At 40.3% G+C, this 16312-nt stretch overlaps 1 protein-coding gene across 1 annotated transcript in view; it reads left to right on the plus strand.

The window, feature by feature from the left end:
- The window catches only part of SGIP1 (SH3GL interacting endocytic adaptor 1), a gene marked incomplete at both ends in the record, with an annotated part of 136159 nt that overhangs the window by 65218 nt on the left and 54629 nt on the right, over window positions 1-16312 (plus strand). The window contains 4 exons of the mRNA XM_079721034.1: window positions 271-345; window positions 2657-3148; window positions 9966-10093; window positions 11067-11193. Coding sequence (XP_079577160.1) covers window positions 271-345; window positions 2657-3148; window positions 9966-10093; window positions 11067-11193 — 822 coding nt within the window. The remainder of the gene's footprint in view (window positions 1-270; window positions 346-2656; window positions 3149-9965; window positions 10094-11066; window positions 11194-16312) is intronic.

The raw sequence follows: 16312 nt of genomic DNA on the forward strand, positions 1-16312 counted from the left end.
TGAACAAAGGAACGAATGAATGAAATGATGGTGTTATTGTTGTTACTACCTGACTTTCTCTTGACAAATTCTTATCATAAAATGGAAGAATCTGAATGAGTCCTGCTTCAATCCCTTAGCTTTGAACTTTAAAGAAGATGGATTGTTAATGGCTATTCCTTTTCCAATAGCAGAAGTATGAGTGAAAGCCCCAATCCTGCCTACCTAGGGAATACTGTGTAACATAGGGAGAGTGTGATCAGCAATGCTTGGCTTCTTATCTCCTGGCAGCACCTCCACCACTGCCTCCAAAACACGTACCAGCCACCCCACCCCGAACAGGCTCCCCCTTAACAACTGGACCAGGTAAGCTTTATTTTTTCTGCTCTGGGATGACGTGGCAATCAGCAGTGGCCCTGTACCTCAACATGCTCTTGATGTGGTGGAAGCTATAGGCTAGACTAAACATGAAACTGTTTGCGTTTAGTTTTATTGCCATTACATTTCACTATGTAGACTTCTTTTAAAGTATCACTCCCAGGTTTCACAAAAGGATTCACTTTCCCAACTCATTTTTTCTCTGTATAATGTTGTTGAACAAAGGCCACCTTTACTTGTGAGATGGAAGAAAACAAACTCAATATCAAAAGTTATTGTTCAATTGACATCTCACTTCATTGGATCTCACTGTAATGATTTACAAATTAAAAGGCATAATTTGTATTGTTCCAAGAACCAATAAGTTTTTTTCTAGAATTAAAACTGTGTCCTCCACAATGATAATAGAATGGTTCCCGGGATATGCAGCATACAGGTAAGCTTGGGTGGTGGGAATTTTTCCCAGTAGTTATTAAAGTATTTATTATCCCACGGCAAAGAGATGTGTAAGCATGATGAAATATGGCAAGGAATTGCTGCATGCCTTTAGGCAGATAATTTCTAAGGCACATCTTTACCATCTATTAAAATCAATACTATGTATTCCTACAGTTTATAATCTACCTAGTCTTACTGGACTAGCAAGTCAAAAGCAGTAGTAGCAGGCTTCCCTGGTGGCGCAGTGGTTGAGAGTCTGCCTGCCGATGCAGGGGACACGGGTTCGTGCCCTGGTCCGGGAAGATCCCACGTGCCGCGGAGCGGCTGGGCCTGTGAGCAATGGCGTCCGGAGCCTGTGCTCCGCAACGGGAGAGGCCACAACAGTGAGAGGCCCGCGTTTATGTGCCTGGGTCCTTAGAATGCAGTTCTTCATCACCTTTGGAATTCTATTGCAGCTTCATCCTTAGCTATTTATGCAGCCTGGTGAGTTTGATAGCTACAGAATGGGGTATTTATCAACAAGAGCAAATGCAAGACATAGTCATTTATGAAATTTACATTGATTCAGACCCAACAGAGAGTCATCCAGAGTGTCACAGGTGAAGGTTCAAATCATTTTGGCCCCTTGGATTCCCATGAATGTGTTAGAGATAAATAAATCTACCAGCAACAAAATTATAAATATTGTGGCCCATGCAAACTGCTATCCGATTTATCTGTAGCCTTGGAACCTTGAAGGTTAACTCTTTTGAAACGTGAAATATGGAAATACTAAGCCGGCTCTTATAGCTAGAAGGTTATTTAAAGGTAAAGTGGCTTCTGCTCATGCCTTGCAATTATTTAGGTAACAATTTCTAATTTAAATAACCTCGGTTTAGTAAAAGGTACACTTCCTCACATTTCAATTGTTATCAAGTATTTCCTGCCAAGCTGTAGAAGATAGTTTTAATTTTTTCACTTATTACTGATAAGAATTAAAAAGAATAGCTAATGCTAATACTTAAGCAAAACAGACTTTTTTGTTTTGCGACTTCAGATAGATATATATCAGTTATGCCTTTGATGTTAACAGGTTAGACTTGAGAAAATAAATTATAAAGATGTTTTTTATAATTTTCTTCCCTATTAAACAGGTATGTATGTAACAGTTCTAATAAGTAGTAAATGTATTCTCATTATCCTCTGTGTGTGTGGTGTGTGGAGTGTGTATGTTTATGTTTGTAAATATTCATGTGGAAATATCTCTTTAAATAATCTTTGTGCTGTGTTTCTGGTGTGTTCAAGGTGGAGGATATACAACTAATTATAATGTGATAATTTTTTTTAACTAACAGATATTGTCATTAGTTTCACGAAACATTTTCATTTAATATGCCAGAGTAGACAATCTTTATCAAATGAGGGTGATTTCCAGCTATCAGTTCTTTTTCGGTTGTGTCCTCTGTATTTCAGTAGGCCAGATTTTCCAAAGGGACCTCCTTTTTGGAATTTCCAGTTCCAGAGCTTGTACACTTCTGTGAACCTAGCACTGCCTTCTCAGAATGACCACACTTTGCATGCCTGTGAGCAGCCTTGGAGGGCAGTCGCATGTTCAAGTGCTTTCGATGATGGTAGAAGTAGCCTACTCGGGTCACCCCACACGAGAGTAAATAATAGCAAAAAAGGTGATACTCATATTGTAGATGCAAGGAACTCTTCCCTCCCCTTCAACTCCAATCAAGATTTTCCATTGTGAAATATGCCTACCTAGGCACCTCACAAGACAATCTGTGTACCAGGCTTTGCCTCACCCCTCCCACTTCCCATACAAATAACTTTAACAAAGTCAATTAAATTTTAAAATCAACTACTTTAACCACAGGAAATGACCAGTCAGCCACAGAGGTCAAAATTGAAAAACTACCATCAATCAATGACTTGGACAGCATTTTTGGCCCTGTGTTGTCCCCCAAGTCTTTTGCTGTTAATGCTGAAGAAAAGTGGGTCCATTTTTCTGATACATCCCCGGAACGCGTTACTCCAGAGTTGACTCCAAGGGAAAAGGTGGTGTCCCCACCAGCTGCCTCAGACAACCCAGCTGACTCCCCGCCTCTGGGCCCCCCGGGCCCTCCTGGCCCCCCAGGACCTCCGAGTCCTCCTCGCAATGTACCATCGCCACTCAACTTAGAAGAAGTCCAGAAGAAAGTCGCTGAGCAGGCCTTCATTAAAGATGATTACTTAGAAACAATCTCATCTCCTAAAGATTTGGGGCTGGGGCAGAGAGCAACTCCGCCTGCCCCACCACCACCCACCTACAGGACTGTGGTTTCATCCCCCGGACCTGGCTCCGGCAGTGGTACGGGGACCACCAGTGGTACGTCTTATGTTTGAGTGTGCTTCGTGTGACCGGGAATGGCCTTGGCTACTGCAGTGTGAGCAACGCCCTCTTCCCGCCTGGCAGTTGGCTTTAGAGCTTCAGCCATCCCTCCTTTGGTGTGGGTGTCCTGTGCCCTGTGGCATGTCCTAGTGCATCGAATGCTCACGGTCATAGTGCAAGTCTGTGGATGTGTCCTGCCCTGCACTCGCAGCCCTTAGGAGTGCCCTGCCTTCCACCCTGCAGATAAGGTGTATATTTTTTAAAGAAAGCTGTGATGACATTGTTTAGAATTCAGGAAAAGTTCTAGAAAGACAGGTTACACAGCAAATGAGTTTCATGTTAAATGTCTGATTTCCTCATCAGATGCCTCCACGAGAGCCCTAGTTTGTTTGTTTTGGGTTATTTTTTTCCACTTTATTGAGATATAACTGACAAAATTGTAAGATATTTAAAGTGTACAATTTGATGATTTGATATACACATACACTGTGAAGGATTCTTCCCACCAAGTTAATTAACACAGTCCATCACCTCACATATTTACCTTTTTTTTTTTTTTTTTGGTGAGAAATTTAAGTTCTACTCTCTCAGCAAATTTCAGTCATTCAATACAGTGTTATCAACTATAGTCACCATGTTATACATTAGATCCTCAGACATTATTCAACTTATAAGCTTATAAATCTATTTGTATTTTTTTTCAAGAGTCCTAGTTTTTGTAGATCAATGCGTTTTCTTCTGGGTTTTTTTTCTGTTTATTTTCCTTATTGTGGGAGAACTATGTTAACTCCTCTAATTACTTCAGAGAAAAAGAAGTAGGACTTGAAAAAGAGATTTTAGAGGACAGCAAAAAAGAGGCTGCCTTATTGCATCCCCAGCCTAATCAAGCTGCCACTGAAACAAACTGCTCTCTGATGTCATCATTTGACATGCTCATCAGCCTACAAGGTCAACTCTAAGTACAATGACAGGTGATGGAGCAGTTTATCAGAAATGTACATTTTGGGATTCTAAATGCACATGTTGACATTGAATCTAATTTTTTGGTTTCCCTTATTTGAAGCTTCATTTTGTGCTCTCTATTTATGAAAGGATGGGAACTACCAAGCATATCCAAGAAAGACCAAGATTTTTCTAATGCATCTTCTGTATTATTCATTCCATTGGTGCTCATGTTTGTCTGACAAGATCCTCCAGTGCCTTCCCAACTGTTCCTGTGGGTTTGGTTTAGGTTCCTTTGCAGGGGTGTCAAGGACTATTTGTTTTTTATTTTCTTTGGAAGAGGCGATCAAGTTTAAGTTATTTAGATCTAGTAAGAGACAGAAAGGAAGAGCGTTTGTCTCTATTCTAATAGTCATCATTGCTTCCGCTTTCAATGGAGTATATTTCAGTGCTTGCTCTGGTTTGCAAACTGCTCTGTGCTTTAAAGTGAGAGCATCCAAGCCGATCAAGGAGAGGACTGGAGAGTCACCTGAACTGCACACAAAATCAGTGTTTTATATCATTAGGTGTGCCCTTCCTCCACCAAAAAGGGAAAAGAATGCAGTACTAAAATTTAAGTTTGGGAAACTGTGTTAAAACAAAATCGGCAGGCTTCTTTAATATAGGACCTCTGAGAGCCATTATTGTGCCAATAAGAGCAACAGCTATAGTTTCTTGTCCGGCTTCATGCCAAGAACTTTATGCACATCCTTTCATCCTTACAACAACCCCATGAGGTGAATACTCTTATTTCCCCCATTTTACAGATCGAAAAACCAAGGCTCTTGGATGTTTAGTAATTTGCCCAAGTTTACACAGCTGCAGGTGGTAGACTTGGGATTCAGCCTCGGGTCTCTCTGATCTCAAGCCTGTGTTCTCAACCACTATGCCCTCCAGGCACTCTTGTAAGGTTTAGTGACAAAATATCCCAAACTTATTTGAGACTGACACACACCTGTACTGCACATCAAGATCACCAAAAGTCTTCTCTCCAAACCTACTCCTCTGTGTTCCTTTCTATAATTCTGGAGGGTTAGAGCCTCACTTCCACCCTCTATTGCTTTTTAGGTCTTTGGGGTTCTTACTTAACTGTAAAGATAATAAAGGGCCCCTAGGTAAAACCTTCATTTCAGACCTCAACCCCAAAGAAGCTGGTTGTCCTCTGTCAAAGAGGGGCATGTTTCCATTGCCTTGGATGGGACTCTCTTTCCTGGGCCAGACTCTGAGTCTTCTGAAAGAATTTTTCAAGGAATATTGCCTTCTCTCCAGTGGCCCGGCCACTATGCTCTCCTCAAAGTAAACACCTTTGGTCGGGGGAGGAGAGCTTTGTTACTCACCCAGCTACTCCAACACCTTCCACAAGGCTCTGGGAGATGATTGTTTGATTGAATTGACCACTGAGCTAATGAGTGACAAGAGAGTCTCTGGCTTTCTTTCTAGAATCCTTGGGAGTTTTGTTGTTTTAATGTTTAGTTTCCATATTCTTATTTTAAATGACTTTAAAATGTTACCGGTAAAGACTATCAATTCTTAATAACTGAGCTGGAAAAAAACTATACTTTGCTGGTATTAAAGGATTGAATTTCTAAGTAGAAGACTGAACTGGGCCAATGAAGCTCATGAATAAATAAAACTGTGCACCATTATCTCCTTAATTAAGTCCCAGTTTATTTGCTCATAAATCTTTTATTGATGAAATATACACAGACTGGCAGAAATGTAAATTTAGGATTAAAACAATAGGATACGGTCTCATGTTTTAAAGATTCGTAGTGCTTATCACTACCTGCTTCTTAAAACTTAACCTGATGGGAATAACTCTTCTTGTATACCTCAAACTATATTTAATTAGATACCATTATGCCTACTTTAAAATTTTCATTCACACTGAGTTGACTGCCACTGACCAAGTTTAGACAGTACTCAGGCCTCGTGAATCAGAAGAGTTACCTGCTATTGAAAAAGTTGGAAGTTAAGAATTTGCTCCAAGAACTGTAGTTTCCTTATGGCAAAAGTTTAAAATACATAGTTTGGCCAACACATTGCTTTATTGGAATGCAGACACTGATTCTTGGCAAAGACTATCTCTTATCCTATGTGGGCTGTGTGTGCCCAGGGGATGGAATGGAGAAAGTGTTTTCTTGGCCTGCAGCAAGTTTGGAAGCCAGGGAAAGAGAGGTGTCCATAAAGATAGAACATTCAGTGCAACGTTTCCCTACTGGGGAAACTAAAGCAATATTAAATCATGTTAAACACAAACAGACACACACATACAACCCCCTATAAGCGAATAACTTTGAGCTACCTGGGGTTGAATTAAACAAATATATTTCCTAACTACATGTCCAATATGGAAGCCACTAGGCACATGGGGCTATTTTAATCTTAATGGTAATTAATTAAAATTAAAAATCAGTTATTTAGATGCAGTAGGCACAATTCAGTGCTCAGTGGTCACATGTGGCTAATGGCTATCTTATTGGACAGCACTTGTTCCAGAACATTTTCATCATTGCAGAAAGTTCTTTTGGACAGTATCGTTTTAGGGCTTTTAATGTGCTGGTCACCAAAAAAGAAACACAGTGTGAAACCACTCCCACATATGTTTAATACTTTCTTCAAAGCAATGGTATAATTGTGTCTTAAGGAACACAAGTTGGGAAAGACTGATTCTTTACATATTTCGAAGTGCATATATTTTAATTCATTTGGTTCTCCTCCACAACATTGTGATGTATTAGCCTCATTTTACAGATAAGGAAACGGATGCTGAAAGATAGCACTTGCCACCATTACAAAGCAATAAATAGCAAAACCATTATCTGTCTGACCTCAGGTCTGTTGGATTCGATTTACCACTTCTCCCCACCACTCCCCTCCCCCACCCACGAGCACACACACAAAAAGAGAGATGAAAGTTGAAGTCATCCTTATGCAGTTCTCATACCAAAGCTATGATCGAACTCCAGGTTGAGAGCAGCAGATGGATTGAGAGCATGTCAATTGTTGCCAACTCTTTTGAACTCACAAAACTCAAATGATGTACATGTGATTTTTAAAGTTAAACAATGCTGTCCAGTTATTTTCCAGCATTGTTCTTGGGAATAAACACTGCTTGAAGGGAAAACGAAAGTATAATTGAAGGTAGAAGAATGAGGATAGAGATGTACAAATAATAACCCTCTATATTCTTGCAATACAAAATAATTGTGTAATCTCACAAAATCGTGTGAAGCCTTAGTACAATTGTGAAATACTCCTTAGGCCCTGACTACTCTCTGCTAAATGTGTGGGTTCTGTCAAGCAGGTTTTGCTTCTTAAACACTCCCTTGGTGTCTTCTAACTGTACAACGAATCCATGAAATCAATTCAGTAAAGAAAAAGTAAGTAAAGCAGTAAAGAAAAAGTGCCCCCAAAAGAAAAGGAAACCAGTTAACTAGCTACTTTTTTCCTTGCTTCTAGTTGTACCTGTATCAAAAAACAATCTTTAGCATCATCAACTGCCTTCCATTTGTGTAGTATTTTATAGTTTAGTAAATACTTTAAAAAGCATTGTCCATTCCAATTGTTACAACCCCTTTGCAAAGTAGAAACATGTCTTATTTTTTAAAACAGGAAGCTGAGGCTCAGAGAAGTCAAGATCCCACAGCTGATAAGAGGTGCGGAGGGCCAGAACTCAGGTCATCCGACTTTTCATCAGTTTTTTCGGTATTCCACACTGCCTCGATGACAACTCCTTACTGGTTTTCCAAGTATTACTGAAACTGGATTTTAAAATTTCCCTTCTAGACTAACTTGTAAGAAAAGGATAAGCAGCTGACCTTTTCCTGAGATTGACTCGGAAGACTATTTCTTGGAAATAGACCCATGGACAGACATTTTGACCCACTCTTATAGCATGGTTTTCCAGCAAAATAGAACCCTCAAAAAAGCTCCATAAAACTTCCTGACAAAGACTTTGCTGTGTAAAGATTTATTTCCCATCTCTTTGCTGTCACTTCTGTTTTCTGAAAACGTCCTGGGTATAAAGAAAACTTTGTAGTGGGACCTGTCAAAATATACCCTATTCTTTTATTCAGAGAAGATTAGCCAAAGACTAAGAATATTTATATTGAGAGAGAAGTATGCAGTCTGTCCACGCGAAAAGAAGACCTTTGTGCAATATATGGGGCTAAGGTCCACCTAAAGCTACAAGACACTGCATTTAAAAGCTCAAGCTTTGTAGTTACATAGACCATTTGAGCTACGTGACCTTGAGCAAGTTACTGAATATCTCTGAGCTTTACTTTCTACTGAGATAGTAGAAGTACCTTCCTCCAAAGCTTATTGTGGGGATAAAATAAGATAATGCATGTAAAATGCCTAAAATAGATACTGGCCCAATAAAATAAAAAGTGAGTATACAATAAAAAGTTGGTAGTGGTGAAGAGGAGGTATCGGTAGGGATGGGTGGTAATAATTAGAAGGGTTTTGCACCAATGAAACTACACTTAGAATAAACAACACAGAGAAACACAACGCACTCAACATTTCAAGTTGTTTAAACAAAGGAGCAAGATTTTCACCTCCAGGACACGCCTAAGATGGGAGCAGATGCTGAGGTGATGGGTTTTGCTGCTCAACTCCAAAGCTCCTTGAGAATCTGAAAATCTGGACATGGAGGTGCTGGTCTAGGATTCTCCAGAGTACAGAGTTTTGTGACATGTTGGAGGGGAGGCTAGGTGGGGACAGATATTTTCCTGGGGCACAATTTCTTAGACTTTTTTTGGAGTGATTTGATACCTGTGCTTCTAATCAAAGTGAAAAAAACCTCAGGAGTAGTTGGAACTTCTCTGACTGAACAAGAACAGTTTGGAATATTGATTGGACTTTCTTAAGGTTGTTAGCCAAGTAGTTTACCCGTGTATCCCAAACAGATGACTGAAGACAGGCAGACCCCTGAGTCTAGAGACCTCTCTGGTGTGCTCATCAGCGTGCATGCCAACCTCTGTGTGTCCTCTGTGTTTCACATGCTTGTCATTGACAGCCAGAAAAGTAAATCCAAGAGGCTCTTTTAAAAATCATCACAAAAATCATCACAGGCAACCTCTACACAGACAGATTCCTACCTAGCCTCCTTTGAAAAATAAAATCCTCTAAATTCAATGTGTTTCTGTTAAGATTCTACACAAAGTATGCACGTACCATCTAATTTACTTTCTTACATTTTGTCTTTTGCTTACCATCAAGTGTTTGCTTACATTTACTAAGTTAGCACTCATATCTTGAAGCACAGTAAGAAGGATACTTCTCTTCTGTGTTTTATATATATAAATATGTATATATATATACATATTTATATATATGTATATATACATATAAAGTGAAAAATCTTTTTTTTTCAAGTTCTAACCTCCATTTTCATCTTGGACATAAATAAATTCTGAATATGCAAAAATCAAGAGAATTTAAAATAAGTTTGGTGTGTACCATGGTCAAAATGAAGGATACCCACCCACCCAGCCAAAAGAGTCTTAAGAATATATTTTCTGTCACAGGGAGTAATAAAAGGATTTACCTTTCACTGGGTGTCACATGACAACAAAAGGCAACGAGCTTCAGCTTCTGCCATCAACCATAGTTCAACCTAGTGATTTTTTTTCTTTATTGAAAAAAAAAAAAAAAAACAAACCTAAACCCCATGTGCTACAGAGTTGACTGTACTAACTGCTGAGGTGAAAAAAATGGCTGTTATTGACACTGTTTCGGGGAATGGGGAAGGCGGGATCCAGTGATGACAGCACTTTTGGCCACCTGCGTTCCTAGCCATTTTTAACACCAGCTTGTTTTTCAGGTGCATCATCCCCTGCTCGGCCAGCCACCCCCTTGGTTCTTTGCAGCACCACGACCCCACCTCCACCTCCTCCCCGGCCTCCGTCTCGGCCAAAGCTACCTCCAGGGAAGCCTGGAGTCGGAGATGTGGTATGTTCCCTTCTGCCCTGGCCTGCTCAGAAACATCCAGTGGGAATGACAAACAGGAGTCCAAGTGCCTGAACGCAGGTCATCTCAACTTCAGGTCTAAGTCTTACTTACAGTGCTTGTACAAATGGCCCTGACAGGTGACATCTGAAAGACAGTCACTGCAATCAGAGTGTACATTTCAGTTGCCCTCAAATCTCTACCATCTTTCAAGCCAAAGTCGAAAATAATAGGAATAGGATCCTGGGGCCCTTAGTTCTTCTACAGTGGGTTTGATGAAAATTAAGATAATAATGCTCAATTGTGCTAAATCCTTTAGAATGGGAGGTGTTTCCTTTCACCATATTTATCTGATTTGGAAGATTCCAAGGGAGGGCAAGTCCTGATTTCTGTCCCTAGACTACAGAGAAGTTACTGGTGGTAGGCGCACTATGTGAATATAAAGGAGGATGGTATGACCCAATGAGTTTTTTCTGACGTTTCTTGCATCATGTTTTAAGGCTGAGGGGTGGGAAACATTCTGTGTGAACAATTAAGAGACTTCTGGCAGAGGTAAATTTCTTTGGTATCTGCACACAGGAGTCACAGACTGCTGATGTCCCTGATATCTAGTTTAGCTAGCACAGTACAGTATTCTGTATTAAAATATCTTTCAGTGGGTATAAGCTCTCACATTATGTTACTTGCTTAGTTCCTGGGGGCATAAGAGGCCATCCTCCTGAAACATCACTGACCACATCCCAGACCTCAGCTTCTCTAAATGTGATGTTCCTGTTGAGTGCAGCGCATTACGGTTGATGGTTCCTCTAGCTCCATCCACAAGCTTCTGTACAGATATAATCAATTTCAGTGTAAAAATGGTGCCACCTGTTCTCTTTTAAGAACCTGAGTTGTCATATCTGGGGCCGGAAGACACTAAAAATATGGAGGGCAGACCTGTGGATCTAACTTTCCATTTCTTTTCTTCTCCCTGCAGCCCCGACCTTTCAGCCCACCCATCCATTCTTCCAGCCCTCCTCCGATAGCCCCCCTAGCCCGGGCTGAGAGCACTTCTTCAATATCGTCCACCAATTCCTTGAGTGCAGCCACCACCCCGACAGTTGGTAAAAATTATCTCCTCTCTTCTAATCTGTTTGCGGTTTTGACTGGCTATTATTTATGATCTGAAAACCCTAATGCCCTATGTTTCTGATCAAAGTTGTTTTGCTGTGTGTTTTGCTACTATCATCTGACTCTTCTTTTAAAAGCACCTTCTCAGCAAAGAAGGCAAAGTGCTTTAAGTAAGCAAATAAGCAAATAAAAGAATGTGAACACCTGTGTTTTGCAGGAATTCTCTTATGCTATTTCCATGCAGAGCTATTCATAAAAGTAAAGAAGAAATCATCAAATAAGATTCTATAATTTAGATATTATTTCTTATCATGAAAATAGTCTCCATTGAGGGGGGGAATGTTTTTTTTAAATTCCAACCATGTAACCCATCAGAAATCACAAAATTTAGAACTTTTATTTTCTTGGAGCTTTCATTTCTTCATCACTTTGGTTCTCCTTATGTTGACAGATGGTATAAACATGGGCACTGTGGGACGTGAGAAAACTTTTCGACATTTTTTGTAGTGCTTTTCAGTGATGTGCGGTCAATTTTCCCCAAGAAATAAGTCATTGCTGGCATTTTCAGTAAATGCCTTTGTGCCTCTTTCCTTATGGTGTGATGAAAGTGAAGAGTTGAGAATGGCTGCTCAGCTGGATGGTTTTCCCAGGTTTAAATGACTCTTTTTGCCTGGAGCGTCTTCCTTCTTCCCAAGGCCGGTCTCTGTCTACACCTCTTTACCCACCTTCCATAGCTCCTGCTGCCTCTCTTATGTTTGCATGGTATCTCTGACCTGGGCTTTCCCATTCCATTTTTTCCCATTGTTTTCCTTTATTGTCTGAATGCCCTCCAAGTCTCCCATATTATAAACCAGCTGGCTCATGCTGCATTGCTTGGGAGAATCATTAACCAAAGCTAAATAAATTCCTGCTGCTACTTGCCAAAAAAGAGCACACTACAGAGTTGCCCATGTGAGGAGTAATTTGATCAAAGCCTGAAGCTCTTCTGGAGAAGAAATCCCTCTTTTCCCAGGGAAATAAGTTAAAGTGTGCCTCTTAGGCCCCCAAAGAGAATTTCGACCATATCACGTGCTCTACATTTTTAATCAGATCAGCCCCAAAGATCTTCAAATTTGGTGAAAATATAGCCAGCTATCCAATTTCATATGATTCGTTAACAGACAGATATTTAACATCATTTATATAACCATGTCTATTCTTTATCTGCATCATCAGCTGGGGCAATTCAGGGCTCCCTAATTTTAGATGCCAATTAGCTAGTTTCTCTCTGGGTTTTGTTGTTGTTGCTGTTTTGTTTTGTCTTTTCTGTAACTTCCAACCTTATTTTTGAACTCTCTTTAATACTCTTGATTGCTACAGCCATTTCCCCCACTCCTGCTCTGTTGTTTTTCTGTTGTTTTTTCCTCGAGGTCATTTGTTCCACTCACTCTCTGTGATTTTCCTGGTGGTTCAGAGAGGAAAGTAAGGATAATAAACTGTCACTCAGAAAGCAGACCTCAAGTGACCTCAGATGACCATCTAACCTATTCCTTCAACTCATTGAGATTCATAGAGAAAATTGCACACACACAGCATTTGACCTGTGGCCACGTTTTGTACCATGTGTTCTCATGCTCCCTGCTGCAGAAGTCTCAAATCCTGGCCAGTGACTCTGATTCTTTTCTTTTTTTTTTTTTTTTTCGGTATGCGGGCCTCTCACTGTTGTGGCCTCTCCCGTTGCGGAGCATAGGCTCCGGACACGCAGGCCCAGCGGCCACAGCTCACGGGCCCAGCCACTCCACGGCATGTGGGATCCTCCCGGACCGGGGCACGAACCTGTGTCCCCTGCATCGGCAGGCGGACTCTCAAGCACTGCGCCACCAGGGAAGCCCAGTGACTCTGATTCTTAACACAGCTAGTATGCATTCTTTTAAGATGAACCACAGAGGGGCTAAAAAGAGAAAAAAGCCACCTGAGAGGCTGGTCACATTGCTTCATTGCTGAGGAGCATTCTGGTTTTATCTGTTTGGGTCTGTTATTTTTGTTTGGTCTTCATCTTCCTCACTCTCTTGTTCTTTATTTCCTGCTGCTGTGGGTCACCTGACAGCCGTTTCTCTCTGAAGTAAATACATTGTCAACAACCTCCCAGCAGCACCTTGTGTAGCGTTGTTTATCTCTTTTTGGAGAGGATGTGCTTTGGCTGTTCAGCAATAAGGTGCTGACTGTTCATGACTACCTTGGAACATCAACTTAATGTAATCAGATGGCTTGGGAGAGATAGAATTTCAGCAGCAAATTCCTGACATCGATGGCTCAATAGTTCCCTCCCTCCACCAAGATACTTTTCTGACATTTCCTGTGACACTTGTGCCAAAATTGGGACATGTGTGGCAGAAACTGGATACTTATTATTTGTACTTGCTTATTGCAAAGTTTAATATAATTCAAGGATTAAATGTTTAAGAGCATGTCTGATCTTCCTACACAACAATTCAAGTAAGAATTCGCTCCTGCCAGACTTTGGGCATAAAATCTTTTTCATGAGACCTGTGATTATAAAGTAGTAAATCTGATGCCACAACTGAAAAAAGGACTTTCTGTGCATTGTCAACATGCCAATAATGAAGAGTCCCTTTGCAACTATATGTCACTGAATTTAAGTTACCTTCAATTAGAAGATGCACTATTATTTTCTATATGACTGAGAAAGGGCGGAGAAAGCTGCCAGTTGAGGTAAGGTGCAATACTTTCTTATCGTATTGATTTTAAGACCCATCCCAATTCCAGAGAGGTTAAAAAGTACACATAGGGCTTCCCTGGTGGTGCAGTGGTTGAGAGTCCGCCTGCCGATGCAGGGGACACGGGTTCGTGCCCCGGTCCGGGAAGATCCCACATGCCGCGGAGCGGCTGGGCCCATGAGCCATGGCCACTGAGCCTGCGCGTCCGGAGCCTGTGCTCCGCAACAGGAGAGGCCACAGCAGTGAGAGGCCCACGTACCGCAAAAAAAAAAAAAAAAAAAAAAAAAAAAAAAGTACACATAGTAGAATCAATGAAATACAATAAACTCCTTTTGTACTGAACAAAGCTCACAGGACCTTCACTATTTGATTTGGGGGGAAGAATCCTATTAATATTATGTGAATAAAGAAAGTGTTTAAAGTTATTCTATTGTAAGAAACAAATTCCTAGACATTTAGAGATAAACAGGGAGTTATCTCTAATTGTATATAACCAATTTATTATTTGTTTCTTATTTCTATAGGTGATAGTCATTTTTTTCGATGTTTGCAAAACCTTCCTTTGGTACCCCAATGCACAAAGACCACCACGAAGACAGTTTTTCTTCATTGTTAAATTCACTATGAATTATATTCCTTCACTGTTAATTATGCATTTTTAAATTACATCTTTAACATCCCAGGAATCAGTAATGAATGAAAGGTAATCATTTACGGGCACCAAAGGAAGCATCAGATGGACTTTGATGCTTCCTTTGGTGTAGATTTTTGAGCAAAAGTGATTTGTATTCAGTACAGGAATATTAACCATAGCATTTAAAACTTAAAATATTTCCTCCAAGTCTTTGTCTCTCTAAGCTGGGTGGCAATTCTGACTTAGATAAGCTTTTTAAAAAATATATCTGTATTAACATCAATTATTCTGGACAACAAGAAAGACCTCTGGAGGTGGATATTCTTGATCCCAATTTTAAATTCTCACACTTCAGTATTTTTTCCTTCTGCCTTTTTTTTTTTTTTTTTTTTTTTTTGGAAAAGCCTGTCTCCAGTACTGACTTCCCCATCTCAGATCCATCTGAGGCAATTTCCATGGTTAGTTCTTTTTTTTTTTTTTTTTGCGGTACGCGGGCCTCTCACTCTTGTGGCCTCTCCCACCGCGGAGCACAGGCTCCAGACACGCAGGCTCAGTGGCCATGGCCCACGGGCCCAGCCGCTCCACGGCATGTGGGATCTTCCCAGACCAGGGCACGAACCCGTGTCCCCTGCATCGGCAGGCGGACTCTCAACCACTGCGCCACCAGGGAAGCCCTCCATGGTTAGTTCTTAAGGAAATTTTTCTTCTGTACTTGATTTGAGTGTTGCCCTTATTTAAATTAAGCACAGAGCTATGCAACCACCCATTTTTTAAGTTCTCTGATTTATTTAGTATGTTTTCTTCTAAGCTCTCAATGTCCACAACCACAATAAAAAATGATAGCCAAGCTGTTCAACCCTTACAAACCATTCTTTTGTAACTTCAGCTCAAAGAAAAAATGACAGTATTGGAGGCTCCTCATTTTAAGGAGACTGTAAACAGAAAATTAGTTCTTCAAAAGAAAGGAATATTCTCCACCATTCCCCACTAATAGGTATGAAAAGGCACTGTTACATTCAGTTACTGCCAATGTAACTGTTTTGTGTCCTATTTTCTGGAGATATTATGGGGTATCCTTCTTAGGGACAGTTCTTGTTCCTCTCCAACAGATATTATAGGAGTTGCATTCGCTTATTCTAGCCACCAAGGAAACCACATGTATATTAAAAGCTGATTGACAGGTGCTATCCTAGAGCCTTAAGAATTGACAAAGAAATAGTTTCCCTGCCTTATTCACTAAGTATTCACTAAGTCTAAAGAGGCAAGCTAGTAGAATATTTTCAAAGAAGCAGAGTTTTTGAAATAATTTTACTACCCTCATCCATTTCCTTATCTTACTTCTCTAAGTTCTAGGGAAGATTCTCCCTTACCAGTCTTTGTACAGAATTTATTCAATTTTCTATTAAGGTTATAATAATACCCTTCAGACATGTGGCATTGATTGATCTAAATCACATAGAATAAAACTTCAATTGTCTACATTTGTTTGTTGGTGAGGAGGGAGACCGTGTACAGAGATCCAGAATGGTTGGGATTCAGAGCAACTGTTGTGACCAGTTTACAAAGACATTTGGCCATGCCTGATACCATAGCCAAAGATGGAATTACAATAATGCTGTTCAAAATTAACAATCCATAACTACCAAGTACAGGTGCAAGGCAAATTGAATTTGGATATTGATGAAGTTGAAATGGGATACTTCATTCAGGGCCTCAGATTCATACTGTTGCATTTTTATGGTCTCATTAAAAGCTTCCTCT

The sequence above is a fragment of the Hyperoodon ampullatus genome (genome assembly GCF_949752795.1).
Source record: "Hyperoodon ampullatus genome assembly, chromosome: 2".
In the NCBI taxonomy this organism is placed as follows: Eukaryota; Metazoa; Chordata; class Mammalia; order Artiodactyla; family Ziphiidae; genus Hyperoodon; species Hyperoodon ampullatus.